Genomic DNA, 19,483 nt, shown 5'->3' with positions numbered 1-19,483 from the left:
GAGCTGACAAAGTACAAATTTGTCATTCTGCCCCTGAACAAGGCAGTTAATCCACTGTTCTAAGGCCATCATTGTAAATAATAATTTGTTCTTAACTGATTTGCCAAGTTACATAAGTGTTAAGAAACATATTTTTAACACTAATTCTAACCTTAACCCTAAACCCCTTAGAAATATACTTTTTCCTTGTGGGGACCGACAAAATGTCCCCAGTTGGTCTAAATTTGGTTTGTTTACTATGTCAACACACAAAAACATGTCCACACACACACACACACACATAGGTCTTTAGTGTGAGGCAGGCAGCAACGGACTGTCAGCCACTGTGACATCTACAAAAAGCCCAACCAGACTGCAGCATACAGGAAGACTACGGGAAAGCACTCAGGCTCGTGTGTGTGTGTGTGTGCGTGTGTGTACGTGTGTGTGTGTGTGTGTGTGTGTGTGCGCGTGCTGTAAAACAAAAAGTATATGTTGATTCCATGTACAATAGTAAGGCAACCATCTGCAATAGGATTGGTACTTTGCTCAACCAAATAGCACTGAAGTTGATTCAACGTAAAATTCTAATAAAATGCAATGGCTGTAGACCTTACCGTGAAATCCTTACTTACAAGCCCTTAACCAACAATGCAGTTCAAGAAAGAGAGTTAATTAAATATTTACTAAATAAACTCAAGTAAAACATTTTTTTAAATCAATCAAAAAGTAACACAGGAAACATACATAACAATAATGAGGCTATATACAGGGGGTAACGGTACCGAGTCAATGTGCAGGTTAGTCGAGGTCATTTGTAAAGTGGCTATGCATAGATCTAGCAGCAGGGTAAAAACAAAGAGGGGGGCGGGAGGGTCAATGTAAATAGTCCGGTGGCCATTTGATTAGTTGTTCAGCAGTCTTATGGCTTGGGGGTAAAGCTGTTAAAGGAACCTTTTGGTCCTAGACTTGGTGCTCCAGTACCTCTTGCCGTGCGGTAGAAGAGAGAACAGTCTATGACTTGGGTGACTGGAGTCTTTGACAATTTTTGGGGGCTTTCCTCTGACACCACCTAGTATAGAGGTCCTGGATGTCAGGAAGCTTTGCCCCAGTGATGTACTGGGCCTGCCAGGTCTCTGACCTCATCCTTATAGGCTGTCTCATCGTTGTCGGTGATCAGACTGTTGTGTCGTCAGCAAACTTAATGATGGTGTTGGAGTTGTGCTTGGGTTTAAGTGCCTTGTTCAAAAGCACATTGACAGACTGAGTGGCCAAATTGTAAGGCAACAACTGCAGTTTTATTGTGAGTTTGCTCAACCTTTTGGCTTATAGCTGAACCCATATTCTGAACCCATATAAGTTGAATTGTGTGTTCACTCAACTTTGAATTTTAGGTTGAGTGAACCTACAATTCAACCTGAACATTTATTCCAACTTATTTGCTTATTTCCCAGTGTACATTGCCTTGAATTGTAGTTACCACCCATGACTGTATTGGTTAGTGACAGACACATGGTTGTTTTATTCAACAGCTTTCAATCATATATCCTTCCCAAAGTGAGTGTCTAAGTTCGCTTTAAAATGTAACTCTTTATGACAAGGTCTTTCTTTGTTGGCTAATGCAGTGGTATGAAACTTTACAGGCCACATCAAGCCTGCAAGTCACATTATGCTGGTTTGCAAAGTGATGTGTAATTGCTATTGAAATCCAGCCAGAGTGGGGATATCCAACAATCTGAACTTTGTAGAAGACATTGAAATTTGAAACTACCTTTAAATCATATTTGTACATTTTAGTAGACACATGTATCCAGAGCGACTAACAGAAGCAATTAGGGTTAAGTGCCTTGCTCAAGAGCACATTGACAGATCATTTTTTGGAGATTTGAAACAGCAACCTTTCGGTAACTGGCCCAGCACTCTTAACCGCTAGGCTACCTGTCCCCTTATAAACTGGAGCAGCCATCTCAGTAAGTACAACTACTAACAGATTGAATTAGTTTAGAAAATTGCATGTTGTTAGTGTAGCATAAGATAAATCAACCAATCAAAGTACATGCAAACGCAGGTATTAAAACAGACCATTAAGAAAATCAACCTGCAATAGTGCATGCTGGGAAATTTGAAAGCATGAAGCATTAATTTTTTTTTTTTAAATGACCGTGCAAATGCACATGAGTATGTCTGAGTATGAGTCACTGAGAGATGGTGGTCACACCATAGCCTTAGACTAAATGACAGAAGGCCCTGAAGGCTCACAGCTCTCGAACAGCTCCTTTCCTATCTATGACATTATATATCTAACACCACACAAGCTCTCTACCTATCTACCACACATGTTCTGCAGCCCTCTCCCGCCAATCACCTGCCCCCAATCCAACACGTTGTCTCAAGCTCCCAGTCAAGTCTTCCTCCCTCCTCTCCTTCATATCCTTCTAAACCCCCGGTCACAATTCACCCAGGTACCCTACATCTCCCATGCTCCCTCTTTTCTCCTTCCATGCAAATCTAGTAGGCTAGAAGAATAAAAGTCCACCTTGGACACTTTTGGTTTGTGTGGAGTGCTGTCGGAGACTATGAAGACAACACAACCACTACACACACTTTCCCTTAGTTTAGTTCTCCAATGTTGTGACACTTGTTTAGACAAGTTGTGAGTTTTCCCTCCTGTAGACATGGAGAGACACATACACCCTTCCTATGTGTTTTGCTGACACACCCCTACAGCACTGCACTTGGATGGCCCGTGAACTTTCACCCCACAACTTTCCTCCCCTCTGCACTAAGTACTTTGTCCGATTGTTTTGTACATTTCTTTGTGTCTTTTGGATTCCTCAAAATCCCTGAATATACTTTCAACCCTTGTGTACAAGGCTTCTCCCAGGGGAGATGTGGGGCTTGGTGCTGGCGTAGGTCTCTCTAACCTGTGTTTCCCCGTTTCCTGTATGTGCGGGTCTGTTGCCCCCCTGCAGGTGAGCGAGTTGGAGGTAAACGGGCAGATCGAAGCAGTGTGCGAGTCCGTCTTCAGTGAGATGGAGTCCCAGGCGGTGGATGCCCTGGACCTCCCCATGTCGGGCTGCTTCCGTATGCGAAGCCATAGCTACGTCCGTGCAATCGAGAAGGGTTCTTGCTCCCAAGATGAGGAGGGCATGGTGGGGGGCAACATGAGGGCTATCCCACCCCCCCGGACGACCACCACCGTTAGGACCATCCAGAGCAGCACAGGTCAGTCACACGCACTCACACACTCACTCACACTGTACACACACAAACACACACATTATGTGCCATAGCGATACAACAAAACTTTAGCTACCTAGCAGTTCAACCCAGACTCTAGGTACAACACATGCAGTATTGAAACCATGCATATGTACAGTATTTGTCCAAATTTGCATATGACATGTATACAATGTACAGTGCGGTCCGGATCTCTTGATAAAGATGAGCAAAATGAGAGTACATAATTGTATAATTTGATACTAATACAATTGCTCGTGTATTATACATAGACATGTATATAATGCATTATGCATGTACTATTGCACTGCTAATGTAAAGGGACATCAATTGGATTAGCGTTGCATGTGTAAATACACTAACAGCTTAGTCCATACAGCACAGGTCGTCTTTCATACTGTAGACATCTCAGCAGTGGGCAGAGGAGTTGAGATTGCAAAGGGCACACACACACACACACACACACACACACACACACACACACCAAAGCCTCAGAACATCACCTTATAAATATTAGATCTCCTCTGTGCAGAACTGTGTCTGTATCTCTACTGGGCCTACCTTTAAGAGATTGTTCCTGCAGATCGAAGTCTGTATGGGGCCCTTATTTTAGCGCTCTGCCTCTCGTCCAGTAAAGCATTGAACTAGAACATTAGTGCATGGGCTGCATGCAGTATTGATGTTGAGTGGTGTTGGCGTTCCGAGTTTACTTTGTCTATTTTTTCCTCCATTAAAATTCACCATCTTGCATTGGGGTGGCAGGGCAGCCTAGTGGTTAGAGCATTGGTCTAGTAACTGAAAGGTTGCAAGTTCATATCCCCAAGCTGACAAGGTACAAATCTGTTGTTCTGCCCCTGAACAGGCAGTTAACCCACTGTGCTGTCATTGAAAATAATAATTTGCTCTTAACTGACTTGCCTAGTTAAATAAAGGTAAAGAAAATTGTAGGCCCTCAGAGCCTGAGTGCATTAATCTCTCTTTCTTTAATTATCCCGATTAAAAGGCAATTCTTTCTTCCACCCAGCCAACAAGGTTACAGTCAGCTAATTAAAACCATTTAGCGCAGATTGTAAGGATGGCAAAACCTGTTCAGTCAAGTTAAAGGCCCTCCTCGTGATTCAGCGCAAACATTCATTTAGTGCCATTTAAAATTCTGCTCTGTTGATTCCCTTTTCCCTCCCAAGGCAGTGGAGGATAACAATGTATTTTACTAAGTCAGTGGGAAGAGTATGAGGTAAGGTCACCCGGAGATTCGCCACATGTTTATTTAAAATAAACACACAATTATAAGGCAGTGAAGGCTGGAGGAGGAATTTGATGTTTGCGTTTCTTGTTTGGGTAATATTGATCTCTGCGAGGAGAGATTTGTGATAGAGGGCAGCCCCTCCCGGACTCTAGTAGGTTACATCCCAAATGGCATCCTATTCCCTGCATGTAGGCTGCATCCCAAACGGGACCCTATTCCCTGCATATTGCAATACTTGGGCCATGCACTACTTTTGAGTAGTGCACTATATAGGGAATAAAGTGCCATTTGGGAACACAGAGCTCTAGTCACAGAGGAAGAGGAGGCGAGAGGGACATCATTCATCACATCAAGTGCTATTGGCATGAACTCTACTTGCTGGTGGGCCAGACGTCTGGTCTGGTCTGGGAGCAGGACACAGATAAAACATGATCAAGTACAGGTGGTATTTGATCATGTTTTGTCATGCAGACACACACACACACACATTTGTGTGTGCACACACAGACACACACATGATTTAGTTTCAGTTTTAGTGTTAGTGTTAGGGACAGAAAGCATGCGTGGGAGGCTAGGGGCCATTGGGGTTGTATAGTTTGGTGTGTTTTTGGGGATGTCACTTCTTGCAACTGGAGGGCAGTAATACATAAGTTGATGGGCCGGGTCATAGGTTAGCTTAGGTTTAAGTCAATCTCAGTGTGATTTAGAAGGAATAACATCAAGACTGGTTAAAAAAATATATGGTGGAAGGAATTTCACGCCCATGTTGACACAAATTCAATGCTTTTTAACTTTAGTAGGACGTAAGAAGAATTAAGATAGCTGCCCAGATCATTTTTTCCCCCTGATAGCTCGTGACAGCGATGAACAAGCTAGGCATAATCTGAAACATCGGCATCTCCAAGCTGCATTTACCTGCCAGATTCAACAGCTTGAAAATCCCAATAGCTTGAAAAAAACAACAGCAGCTTGACAACCCCAATAGCTTGAAAACTGAACATAATACATCAAGGGTTTCATTGTATTTGAGTTAGTTTTGGAGTCAAATATAATAGTTTCGGTATAGTTTTAGTTGGTTAATAAAAAAAATGTCATGATTATTTTTATTTTCAGTTTTTCTATAATAACTTTGCTCCACACCCACACACAAGCATCCACCAACACCCCCCACACACGCACACACACGCACACAGAAAGACAGACACACACCTCTGCCTTACATCATAGGAGCTGCCTGGAAGTCAATCAATATTAATTTGCTAAGGATGTAAAGGCAACACCCTCCTGCCCCAGACAAACAGACAGACAGCATGTCGTTGGGGGCTGAGGGATGACTGGCGGAAGCAGCAACAGCTGTTGGCCATTTAATTCACATCAATTTAGGCGACCCAGATTGAGTCATGTGATCATGTGATCATGTGACAACTGGAACTATATGGTGAGCCTGGAGCGCTTCGTTAAAAAGCGGTGCAGTTTGTTATCGACGAGAGCCTTTGGTTGTAGCAGTGCTCGGTGCTTTGATTGGGTGTTTGATTGCTTCTGTGATGGTAAACTTTGATTTGACTGGCTGTGTGTCTCAGTCTGATAGACCCCTGGCCTTAATTCACTGCAGGGGATTCTGGGTCGATCTAAGTTGAACACGTCCCCATAGAGAGAAGAAAGGAAGAAGAGAGAGAGGGGGAGACTGAGAGAAAGCGAGGCGAGAGGTAGAGGGTGTGGTGTCAGTCATAACATTATTAAGCACTAAAAAGCCAGGCGCAGTTGGGGATTGGCCCAGATTACTGTCATGGCGCTGGCACTTTGTAATTCATCACATCCTCACTTCTCCCCTCCTAAGTCCTTGCTCACGTTAAATAATTGTCTACTACTTTTTCCCTCCTTTCTCACTCTGCCTTCACAGACGCATGCACACAGGCAGGTGGGCAGGGCACACACACACACACACACACACACACACACACACACGCACGCACGCACGCACACACACACACACACACACACACACACAGGTTGCAGAGGGTGCCATGGTGGGAAGCAGCCTGCATGCAGCCCCTGCAGGTTCAGAGATAAGACACATATATGTAGCAGACTAAACCCCCCACTGAACGACATGAATGCTAAATGGTGTTCAGAAAGAACCTGGCATGTGACAGTGCTGCTGTCAGAATTTGTCCTTCAGGCAGTAGAATACATAATAGATGGGAACAATAATGTACAGTATTGTAGTGAACGGCAATAGCCAACCCCGCTTGTGGGGTTCAAACACCAGGCTGTAGGCAAACTCGCTAACTAACCACTGCTCCAACCGGGTTAATCCACTTTGGGGGAGATGGTAACCAGTCTATCAAGGCAAGGTTTGCTACAGTATGTTGTGTATAACTCATGAAAATATATTCCAAAGCCAGGAGTCTGTTCGGTTTCCACCAAAGACGCCAGTTAGCAGGCAGCAGCGTAGTTGATATCACTAGTTGTGTCGCAAATGCCACCCTATTCCCTGTACACCGTGCACTACTCCAGAGACCTACGGGCCCTCTGAAAGTAGTGCACTATAAAGGAAATAGGGTGCCATGATACATCTCACAGTAAGTACTAGTTAGGTAGATTCATGCTAACAACCAAAGGTTAGTGGGTCTTTCTGAACGAGACGTACCGCAGTGTCACCCCAGCAGACACTAGGCGTGTCCCAAAAGGCACCCTGTTCTCTCGATAGTTCACTACTTTTGAGCTGCGCTCTATAGGATTCCCTGTGAGCCCCGGTCAAAAGTAGTGCACTATACAGGGATTAGAGTGCCATTTTGGGACGCAGAAGTGTTTAGCTCTGTATCACTCACTGGGCTCAGGTTGGCTTTGCTCTCAATGTCATTCTGTTGAATTACAGGATTAGGTAGTAGGACAGTCTTTCTCAGTCACTCAGTCTTTTAGACAGAAGCACACAGAGAGGCTCATGTCGGGACAAAATAGTATTTATTGCACACTCTCTATATCTATCTATCTCGCTCATCATGAGTGCTGCGAGAAGACAGTAATGTTATTTTTGGAAGGTTATAGAAGGGGAAAAGCACCCAAATATGCTTTTTGCAGTAAATATCAGTTCATACAACACCACTGAGCAGTCAGTCAAGTTTTGACTGTGCCATGATGGTAAAACCCACACCTGCAGACTAAGGCTCGGCCACACAGAGACTCGTGAAAAAGGAGGAAATAGTGCATTCATACATTTTTCTTTTCTTTCTCTCCATCAAATCACACAAGTTGCATAAAAAGACGGACAATTTGTGCACGGACAGTTTGTGCATCCATCAACGGATGACTCACAATAAAATCAAATAAAAACATTGGCTCACACAAATTACCTCGTCATCATACGGACATTATGGAATATGCATTCTTCTTCCCACCCTCTTTCTCCTCTGAGAGTGTTCCAGAGAGAAGCCATCCTAAAAGAAGCAAGAGAAGCAGACATGCAATCAAAAAAATACCCTCTCAAACACACAAACACAATTACGAACACAAAAACCCACCGACTCACGGACAGGTGGAGCACAAAGCATCGGCATTTCACAGGTTACCTGCCGGGAGACATACAGAGAATGTGTGCCACATGGCACCCTATTCCCTTTTATGGTGCACTACTTTTGACCAGGGCAGGGTCAAAAAGAAGGCCCTCTAAAGGGAATAGGGCGCCATTTGGGACGTGGGCAGGGCAAGTGGAAAAAGTTTGGCACGGCGGTGAATGTTGCATGTCGTCTGTCAAGGATGGAAAGAAGAAAGAAGTTGCCCAGTACCAGAAGGGGCATTTTGGTTCAAAGCACACAGAAAAAGTCACTTTCTGACCACAAGACGCAGATGCTAATCTGTCGTCAAACCCACCTACCACACTGCAATCCTTATGACTATGTATGCTCATTTTGACCCTCAAAGCAGAAGAAAGGAATTCAAAATAAGAGTGGATCTTTTGATCTATTCTGTTAAAAAATGTAGTGTTTAATTGATGCTCTCAATTCAATTCAATTCAATTCAAGGGGCTTTATTGGCATGGGAAACATATGTTAACATTGCCAAAGCAAGTAAGGTATATAATATATAAAGTGAAATAAACAATAAAAATTAACAGTAGACATCACACATACAGAAGTTTCAAAACAATAAAGACATTACAAATGTCATATTATATATATATACAGTGTTTTTACAATGTGCAAATGGTAAAGGACACAAGATAAAATAAATAAGCATAGATATGTGTTGTATTTACAATGGTGCGTGTTCTTCACTGGTTGCCCTTTTCTCGTGGCAACAGGTCACAAATCTTGCTGCTCTGATGGCACACTGTGGAATTTCACCCAGTAGATATGGGAGTTTTTCAAAATTGGATTTGTTTTCGAATTCTTTGTGGATCTGTGTAATCTGAGGGAAATATGTCTCTCTAATATGGTCATACATTGGGCAGGAGGTTAGGAAGTGCAGCTCAGTTTCCACCTCATTTTGTGGGCAGTGAACACATAGCCTGTCTTCTCTTGAGAGCCATGTCTGCCTACGGCGGCCTTTCTCAATAGCAAGGCTATGCTCGCTGAGTCTGTACATAGTCAAAGCTTTCCTTAATTTTGGGTCAGTCACAGTGGTCAGGTATTCTGCCGCTGTGTACTCTCTGTGTAGGGCCAAATAGCATTCTAGTTTGCTCTGTTTTTTTGTTAATTCTTTCCAATGTGTCAAGTAATTATCTTTTTGTTTTCTCATGATTTGGTTGGGTCTAATTGTGCTGCTGTCATGGGGCTCTGTAGGGTGTGTTTGTGAACAGAGCCCCAGGACCAGCTTGCTTAGGGGACTCTTCTCCAGGTTCATCTCTCTGTAGGTGATGGCTTTGTTGTGGAAGGTTTGGGAATCGCTTCCTTTTAGGTGGTTATAGAATTTAACTGCTCTTTTCTGGATTTTGATAATTAGTGGGTATCGGCCTAATTCTGCTCTGCATGCATTATTTGGTGTTCTACGTTGTACACTGAGGATATTTTTGCAGAATTCTGCGTGCAGAGTCTCAATTTGGTGTTTGTCCCATTTTGTGAAGTCTTGGTTGGTGAGCGGACCCCAGACCTCACAACCATAAAGGGCAATGGGCTCTATGACTGATTCAAGTATTTTTAGCCAAATCCTAATTGGTATGTTGAAATTTATGTTCCTTTTGATGGCATAGAATGCCCTTCTTGCCTTGTCTCTCAGATCGTTCACAGCTTTGTGGAAGTTACCTGTGGCGCTGATGTTTAGGCCAAGGTATGTATAGTTTTTTGTGTGCTCTAGGGCAACAGTGTCTAGATGGAATTTGTATTTGTGGTCCTGGTGACTGGACCTTTTTGGAACACCATTATTTTGGTCTTACTGAGATTTACTGTCAGGGCCCAGGTCTGACAGAATCTGTGCATAAGATCTAGGTGCTGCTGTAGGCCCTCCTTGGTTGGTGACAGAAGCACCAGATCATCAGCAAACAGCAGACATTTGACTTCAGATTCTAGTAGGGTGAGGCCGGGTGCTGCAGACTTTTCTAGTGCCCGCGCCAGTTCGTTGATATATATGTTGAAGAGGGTGGGGCTTAAGCTGCATCCCTGTCTAACCCCACGACCCTGTGTGAAGAAATGTGTGTGTTTTTTGCCAATTTTAACCGCACACTTGTTGTTTGTGTACATGGATTTTATGATGTCGTATGTTTTACCCCCAACACCACTTTCCATCAGTTTGTATAGCAGACCCTCATGCCAAATTGAGTCGAAGGCTTTTTTGAAATCAACAAAGCATGAGAAGACTTTGCCTTTGTTTTGGTTTGTTTGGTTGTCAATTAGGGTGTGCAGGGTGAATACATGGTCTGTTGTACGGTAATTTGGTAAAAAGCCAATTTGACATTTGCTCAGTACATTGCTCTCTCCCACTTCACTTTCCCCTCAGTAAAATCAGGTACAGTTCCTTGCGTCCCAAACACCAGCCTGTTTCCTAATGTAGAGCACTGCTTTTCACCAGGGCCAATGGAGTGCTGGTAAAATTGTTTGCGCGATATAGAAAATAGGGTGCCATTTGGGACGCAGGTCTGGCCTGGGATAGGAATGTTGGTCATGGCATCAGCTCCTTGGGATGGGTTTAATAAAGCTGTGGTGATTCTTCTCTTAAATCTGCGGGGAAAAATCCATACCAATCTGGTAATGTGAGGATTTAAACAGCCTTAAACCCCCAGTCTCCTCTAACACTGGTCCGCCTCCAGTCAAATCTTACACCACTTACATCCTACATCTGTCTTCACTTATCCTGGCTGCCTCCCAGAGCCCAAATCAGTGGTGCACTATGTTGGGAATAGGGTGCCATGTGAACCACAGCCTTGTTCTTCTGTTTAATCTGGTTGGTAGATAGAAGGCTGCTCATCACCTCTCCTCGTTCCTTCATCTTCTTCCTCTACATCTGACAGACAAAATAGCTTTCCTACTTTGCAGTAATGAGAGGCGTAACAGTAATGAGAGGCGTAAAATCAGCTATTCCTTCACTGTGAGGTGACCTTCAATTAAAGCTACTTCTGCAATGCAGATCTAAAGCAAGGGAAATCTGCCACCGTGTATCCAGGGGCCCTGGTTAAAAGTAGGGCACTATATAGGGAATAGGGTGCCATTTGGGACACAGATTTTTCTCCTACCCTGTTTCAATGAGAGAGTCTGCTTCCTGATTTTATATTGAACTACCATGGGATTCCTGTGGCCTTGAATTAGTCAGTAACCCTTTGCTGTACTAAAATGGTGAATGCCTGTTCTTGCATCAGAGAGCTACTTTGTCACATTATATAACCGGACAACGTTTATAAGCAGAATGCGAATTACACCTTGACATTCGTGAGTCTTAGTTTTTTCACGGGACTTCCTATGTGGGTACGCATTCTTTATGGGCCTAATAGTAAAGACAAGTCATTTAACGGTAAAAATGCATTACCTTTTAATGTGGCATGAACACAATCCGTCATGATGTTTTCATCTGATTGTCAAACAAATCACCTCAAGAAGGAGGCTACCTTCTTGAAACGGCTTGTCTGAACCTTGATTCAGTATCATGTTGATTATGCCTGCTCTGCTTGGTATAGTGGGCTATCAAAAAAGCTGAAAAAGAGATAACATTATTTTGCATGACCTGCTTTCAGGTATATGCTGAATGTCCCCCCAAGGACCCACATAGGGGTACAGAAGTTCCGGGAGGTGGGCTTGTTGCCTTTGGAGTCCAGAGTGGACCAACTTAAACTTAATCACATGTTTGACATCTTAAATGATCGTGCCCCAGGTTACATGAAAAAACGCATTGATATGGTCTATAACCAACACAGTCACAATAACAGAGCTAGTGTTATGTCTTGTAAAATCCCAAGAGTAAACAGTACTGCGAGGAGCACGTTTTTCCATACAGGCATTTGTCTATGGAATAGCCTTCCCTTGGAGATCGAGCAAATAAAAAGTAAAAATAGCTTTAAAAAGCAGGCAAAGTTTTTCATTGGGACAAGGTTGTCTAAGTAAGGGGAAACCACTCCACTGACCCTTGTGCCCCCTACTGCTGGTCAGGTGTATTTATTTGAAGGATCGATATATTGTGCAATAATAATAATAATAGATTGTTTTAATGTGAAATTAATATGGTTGATTTAAGGTTAGGGTGAAGTGCAGTGAACAGTGCCACTTTTTTAGAATTTCAATATAAATTAATGTAGTTATGGTTGTTTGTAATTTTGTCTTGTGTTATTGTTTTTACCATCGATGACCACTTTGGAAACAAGCGTTTTGATTAATACTTTCAAGTGATATACTCTGGGTCCACATTTGTTGTATATGTGTCTGTTGCACAAAATAAATTCAATTCAATACCTGCACATGTTGGTCCACTCCGAAACAATTCCAGCATCCATACAGTGCACTGCCCTCCCGCCATTTAATGAAAGAGACATCTGTTACAAAACATCAAAAAGTACAATTACATACGACGATTGCCGTTAGGTCTACACTTTTGTAGCCTGAATTAGTTGGTGTCTTGCTGTAAAAAAAAAATACATTTTTTTTGAAGAAAGAAAAGACAGGACACCTAAAAGGGGACTGAAAAACAGGAATGTCCCGGGATGACAAGTGCAGCCAAATGTGATTTTTTTATTTTACACAGATGTGGGGGAGTTCGTTTAATTTGGAATGAGCTTTTATTGTAGTATTTACCACTGTAGCAGTACCAATGACATTTTAAACAAATAGGAGAATAGTTAAATTAGCATTATTTAGAGACCCCTCCATGTTAGATTTCAGTTGCATTTTGGGGGCCTCATCTCTCATTCAGGGGGGTTGAGTTCCCCCCCCGTAATTTACACTCTGTCCATAAGCTTTAAATACAGTGCATTCGGAAAATCTTCAGACCCTTTGGCTTTTTCCACATTTTGTTACGTTACAGCCTCATTCTAACATGGATTCCATCAATCTACACACAATACCCCATAATGACAAAGCAAAACCAGGCTTTTAGAAATGTGTGCAGAAATATCACATTTACATAAGTCTTCAGACCCTTTACTCAGTACTTTGTTGAAGCACCTTACAGAGATTACAGCCTTGAGTCTTCTTGGGTATGACGCTACAAGCTTGGCACACCTGTATTTGGGGAGATCTCCCATTCTTTTCTGCAGATCCTCTCAAGCTCTGTTAGGTTGGATGGGGAGCGTCGCTGCACAGCTATTGTCAGGTCTCTCCAGAGATGTTCAAACAGGTTCAAGTCCGGTCTCTGGCTGGGCCACTCAAGGACATTCAGAAACTTGTCCCGAAGCCATTCCTGTGTTGTCTTGGCTGTGTGCTTCGGGTCGTTGTCCTGTTGGAAGGTAAACCTTTGCTCCAGTCTGAGGTCCTGAGCGCTCTGGAGCAGGTTTTCATCAAGGATCCCTCTGTACTTTGCTCTGTTCATCTTTCTCTCGATCCTGAAAAATATCCCAACAGCATGATTCTGCCACCCCCATGCTTCACCAAAGGCATGGTGCCAGGTTTCCTCCAGACGTGACACTTGGCATTCAGGGCAAAGCGTTCAATCTTGATTTCATCAGACCAGAGAATCTTGATTCTCATGGTCTGAGTCCTTTAGGTGCCTTTTGGCAAACTCCAAGTGGGCTGTCATGTGCTTTTACTGAGTTGAAGTTGTTGAAACATCAGGATGCACCTGGCTGAATTTTGAGTCGCATAGCAAAGGGTCTTAATACCCAAATAAATAAGGTATTTGTTTTTTATTTGTAATAAATAGTAGTTCTAAAAGTAACACAGACATTTGTGTATTGCTCTGTCACTTTAGGCGGTGCATGTGCCGGTGTGCCGTGCATGTGGGCACTGCTGGTGTTTTAACATGACATTCTCTGTTTGTTTGAAGTCCTGATAACTATGATATTTTGTTGCAAAAAGGGTTTAGAAAAAAATATTTTTAATCTGATCTGCTGCATGAACATGGAGTTAGGCCTGTAAAGCTTCAAAATGTAGTTTTAGAGTCAATGTTATGTGAGTCTGTGTAAGTCTGTGTAAGAGTTGGTATTTGAGGTCAAGGCTGGTCAACACTGCCCCTAGGGGCTTGGTGGAGCATAGCGATTTTGTCAGTCCCCTGTCTCTGTTTATGGGGAACATGCTGTGAATTCCAACGTCTCTACGGTTGTGTCCCTGGCAGCCTTTTCCCTACGTAGCACACTACTTTTGACCAGAATGGTGTGATTAAGGACACTGAGAATGGCACATTGCCTCATCTCCTACTGCCTTGCAGTACAACTACCTCTATCAGAGCTAGAGGAAGGCAACAGGAGGTATGAAGGCCATATTGAGAGTGCAGCAGTGAAGCTCATTCAAAACTCCTTGTGATATTGATACATGGAAGGCCTAATGTAGGGAGCGTCTGTTATGCCATTCAAAGACCCATCTCTCAGCTTCACGGTGTTGCTGTGGTTTACTGTGGATTGGCCATCTGCTCGCTCAGATATTTGAATGTGAGGGTCAAAGCTTTGGAAAGTCAAATATGTTACAGTAAAGTTCCCTCAATAATCCAAAATAATTTCTTAGTTACCTGGTCAAAAAATCCTATAGAGATTTCTTGGCTCTAAATTCTTTTGAATGAATACAGATTTCAAAATGCGTATTTTGAAAACAGAATAAACGCTTTGACAAGTTTGTATTGGTGTTTATTCTGTGAATGTTGATGATTACAGTACCAGTCAAAGGTTTGGACACACCTCCTCGTTCAAGGGTTTTTCTTTATCTTTACTATTTTCTACATTGTAGAATATGAAATAACACATATGGAATCATGTAGTAACCAAAAAAGAAAAAAAAGAACATATATTGGATATTTTAGATTCTTCAAAGTAGCCGCCCTTTGCCTTGATGACAGCTTTCCACACTCTTGGCATTCCCTCAACCAGCTTCATGAGGAATGCTTTTTCAGCCGTCTATAAAGGAGTTCCCACATATGTTGAGCACTTGTTTCCTTCACTTTACAGTCCAACTCATCCCAAACCATCTCAATTGTGTTGAGGTCAGGTGATTGTGAAGACCAGGTCATCTGATGCAGCACTCCATCACTCTCCTTCTTGGTCAATTAGCCCTTACACAGTCTGGAGGTGTGTTGGGTCATTGTCCTGTTGAAAAACAAATGATAGCCCCACTAAACGCAAACCAGATGGGATGGCGTATCGCTGCAGAACGCTGTGGTCGCCATGCTGGTTAAGTGTGCCTTGAATTCTAAATAAATCACAGACAGTGTCACCAGCAAAGCACCCCCACACCATCAGACCTCCTCCTCCATGCTTCACAGTGGGAACCACACATGTGGAGATTCCTGTTCACCTACTCTGCATCTCACAAAGACATGGCGGTTGGAACCAAAAATCTCAAATTTGGACTCATCAAACCAAAAGGACAGATTTCCACCAGTCTAATGTTCATTGCTTGTGTTTCTTGGCCCAGGCATGTCTCTTCTTCTTATTGGTGTCCTTGAATAGTGGTTTCCTTGCAGCAATTCGACCATGAAAGCCTGATTCACGCAGTCTCCTGTGAACAGTTGATGTTGAGATGTGTCTCAATCTGTGGCTGTTAACTCTGATGAATTTATCCTCTGCTGCAGTGGTAACTCTGGGTCTTCCTTTCCTGTGGTCGTCCTCATGAGAGGCAGTTTCATTATAGCGCTACGGTGGTTTCCGTGACTGCACTTGAAGAAGTTCTTAAAATGTTCCTGATTGACTGACCTTCATGTCTTAAAGTAATGATGAACTGTTGTTTCTCTTTGCTTATTTGTGCTGTTCTTGCCATAATATGGACTTGTTTTTTTAATCAAATAGGGCTATCTTCTGAAAACCAACCCTACCTTGTCACAACAACACAACTGATTGTCTCAAACGCATTAAGAAGGAAAGAAAGTCCACACATTAACTTTTAACAAGGCACACCTGTTAATTTAAATGCATTCCAGGTGACATAAAGGTGGTTGAGAGAATGCCAAGAGTGTGCAGAGCTGTCATCAAGGCAAAGGGTGGCTACTTTGAAGAATCTAAAATATATTTGTTTAACACATTTTTGATTACTACCTGATTCCATATGTAATTTTTTAGTTTTGATGTGTTCACTATTATCCTACAATGTAGAAAATAGTAAAAAAATAAAGAAAAACCCTTAAATGAGTAGGTGTGTCCAAACCTTTGACTGGTACTGTATATCTTGCCTGGCTACCTGTATATCATTCCTGGCTACCACTCCTTGCTCCGGACAAACGCTACACCACGCCCACAGACTTTAGTTTGTTCTCCACAATGAGTATGGGATCTGAGTACCTCCACGACCCTTCACAACACATTTGGGGCTGTCTGATTGTTTCAGAAACCGATGGGTTGGGCCAGAGCCAGAACACATGTGGTCAAAGCGGCAGTTTGAAATTGTGTCATTGGCTTTGATGCCCTGATTTGGTTAGAGACGATCTAATGGCTGATGACTTTGTTTTGTACAATGCCCCTTGTGCCCCTCATCACCACAAATTACTTCAATTATGTAGTGAACGACAGAGCAGCAGAAGAATTTAGTGTGAGCAGTGATGTAAAGTACTTAAGTAAAAATACTTTAAAGTACTACAGTACTTAAGTAGTTTTTTGCGGGGTATATGTACATTACTATTTACATTTAGCTTTTACTCCACTCCTGAAGAAAATTATGTGCTTTTTACTCCATACATTTTCCCTGACACCCAAAAGTACTTGATACATTTCAAATGCTTAGCAGGAAAAATGGCCAATTCACACTTTCAAGAGAACATCCCAGGTCATCCCTACCTCCTCTGATCTGGTGGACTCACTAAACACAAATGCTTCATTTGTAAAGTGTTGGAGTTTGCCCCTGGCAAGCCGTAAAAACAATTAAAATAATTAGTCGTGCCTTCTGGTTTGCTTATTTATACTTTTACTTTTGATATTTAAATATATTTTAGCAATTACATTTAATACTTAAGTATATTTAATACCAAAGACTTTTAGACTTTTACTCAGGTAGTATTTTACTGGGTGACTTTAAATTTACTTGAGTCATTTTTATCAAGGTATCTTTACTTTTACTCAAGTATGACAATTAGGTACTTTTTCCACCACTTAGTGTGAGTTGTTAGGCTACAATATACAGTTGTTTGCGAAGTATTCAACCCCCCTTGGCATTTTTCCTATATTGTTGCCTTATAGCCTGGAATTAAAATGGATTTTGGGGGGGGTTGTATCATTTCATTTACACAACACGCCTACCACTTTTATTGTGAAACAAATAAGAAATAAGACAAAAAAACAGAACATTTGAGCATGCATAACTATACACCCCCCCCCCCACTTTGACTAGACCATTCCAAGACATTTAAATGTTTCTCCATAAACCACTTGAGTCTTGCTTTAGCAGTATGCTTAGAATCATTGTCCTGCTGGAAGGTGAACCTCCATGCCAGTCTCAAATCTCTGGAAGACTGAAACAGGTTTCCCTCAAGAATTTCCCAGTATTTAGCGCCATCCATCATTCCTTCAAATCTGACCAGTTTTCCAGTCCCTGCCGATGAAAAACATCCCCACAGCATGATGCTGCCACCACCATGCTTCACTGTGGGCCAGCTGGCTGGTGTGTTTACGGACATATTCAATCAATCCTTATACCAGTCTGCTGTTCCCACATGCTTCAAGAGGGCCACCATTGTTCCTGTTCCCAAGAAAGCTAAGGTAACTGAGCTAAACGACTACCGCCCCGTAGCACTCACTTCCGTCATCATGAAGTGCTTTGAGAGACTAGTCAAGGACCATATCAACTCCACCCTACCTGACACCCTAGACCCACTCCAATTTGCTTACCGCCCAAATAGGTCCACAGACGACGCAATCTCAACCACACTGCACACTGCCCTAACCCATCTGGACAAGAGGAATACCTATGTGAGAATGCTGTTCATCGACTACAGCTCGGCATTTAACACCATAGTACCCTCCAAGCTCGTCATCAAGCTCGAGACCCTGGGTCTCGACTCCGCCCTGTGCAACTGGGTACTGGACTTCCTGACGGGCCGCCCCCAGGTGGTGAGGGTAGGCAACAACATCTCCACCCCGCTGATCCTCAACACTGGGGCCCCACAAGGGTGCGTTCTGAGCCCTCTCCTGTACTCCCTGTTCACCCACGACTGCGCGGCAACGCACGCCTCCAACTCAATCATCAAGTTTGCGGATGACACAACAGTGGTAGGCTTGATTACCAACAACGACGAGACGGCCTACAGGGAGGAGGTGAGGGCCCTCGGAGTGTGGTGTCAGGACAATAACCTCACACTCAACGTCAACAAAACTAAGGAGATGATTGTGGACTTCAGGAAACAGCAGAGGGAACACCCCCCTATCCGCATCGATGGAACAGTAGTGGAGAGGGTAGTAAGTTTTAAGTTCCTCGGCATACACATCACAGACAAACAAAATTGGTCCACTCACACAGACAGCATTGTGAAGAAGGCGCAGCAGCGCCTCTTCAACCTCAGGAGGCTGAAGAATTTCGGCTTGTCACCAAAAACACTCACAAACTTCTACAGATGCACAATCGAGAGCATCCTGGCAGGCTGTATCACCACCTGGTACGGCAGCTGCTCCGCCCACAACCGTAAGGCTCTCCAGAGGGTAGTGAGGTCTGCACAACGTATCACCGGGGGCAAACTACCTGCCCTCCAGGACACCTACACCACCCGATGTTGTAGGAAGGCCATAAAGATCATTAAGGACAACACCCACCCGAGCCACTGCCTGTTCACCCCGCTATCATCCAGAAGGCGAGGTCAGTACAGGTGCATCAAAGCTGGGACCGAGAGACTGAAAAACAGCTTCTATCTCAAGGCCATCAGACTGTTAAACAGCAACCACTAACATTGAGTGGCTGCTGCCAACACACTGACTCAACTCCAGCCACTTCAATAATGGGAATTGATGGGAAATGATGTAAAATATATCACTAGCCACTTTAAACAATGCTACCTAATATAATGTTTCCATACCCTACATTATTCATCTCATATGAATATGTATATACTGTACTCTATCATCTACTGCATCCTTATGTAATACATGTATCACTAGCCACTTTAACTATGCCACTTTGTTTACATACTCATCTCATATGTATATACTGTACTCGATACCATCTACTGTAGCTTGCCTATGCTGCTCTGCACCATCACTCATTCATATCTTTATGTACATATTCTTTATCCCCTTACTCTGTGTATAAGATATTAGTTTTGGAATTGTTAGTTAGATTACTTGTTGGTTATTACTGCATTGTCGGAACTGGAAGCACAAGCATTTCGCTACACTCGCATTAACATCTGCTAACCATGTGTATGTGACAAATAAAATTTTATTTTATTTGATTTGATTTGAGGATGGTATTCTCGGGTGATGAGAGGAGTTGGGTTTGCGAAAGACAGTGTTTATCTTGATGGCCAAAAAGCTCAATTTTAGTC

At 42.9% G+C, this 19,483-nt stretch overlaps 1 protein-coding gene across 2 annotated transcripts in view; it reads left to right on the top strand.

Annotated features, from left to right (window-relative positions):
• The window catches only part of dlgap1b (discs, large (Drosophila) homolog-associated protein 1b), a 282,510-nt gene that overhangs the window by 173,069 nt on the left and 89,958 nt on the right, over positions 1-19,483 (top strand). For both annotated transcript variants that reach the window (XR_010452040.1, XM_064941878.1), the window contains exon 6: positions 2,952-3,204. Coding sequence is in view for 1 of the 2 variants with exons in the window: in XM_064941878.1 (XP_064797950.1) it covers positions 2,952-3,204 (253 nt within the window). In the remaining variant the exon portion in view is untranslated. The remainder of the gene's footprint in view (positions 1-2,951; positions 3,205-19,483) is intronic.

This window comes from Oncorhynchus masou, chromosome 28 (genome assembly GCF_036934945.1).
Source record: "Oncorhynchus masou masou isolate Uvic2021 chromosome 28, UVic_Omas_1.1, whole genome shotgun sequence".
Classification (NCBI taxonomy): Eukaryota; Metazoa; Chordata; class Actinopteri; order Salmoniformes; family Salmonidae; genus Oncorhynchus; species Oncorhynchus masou.
The sequence above is the reverse complement of the archived record's forward strand: the minus strand, read 5'-3'. Positions and strand labels throughout refer to the sequence as shown.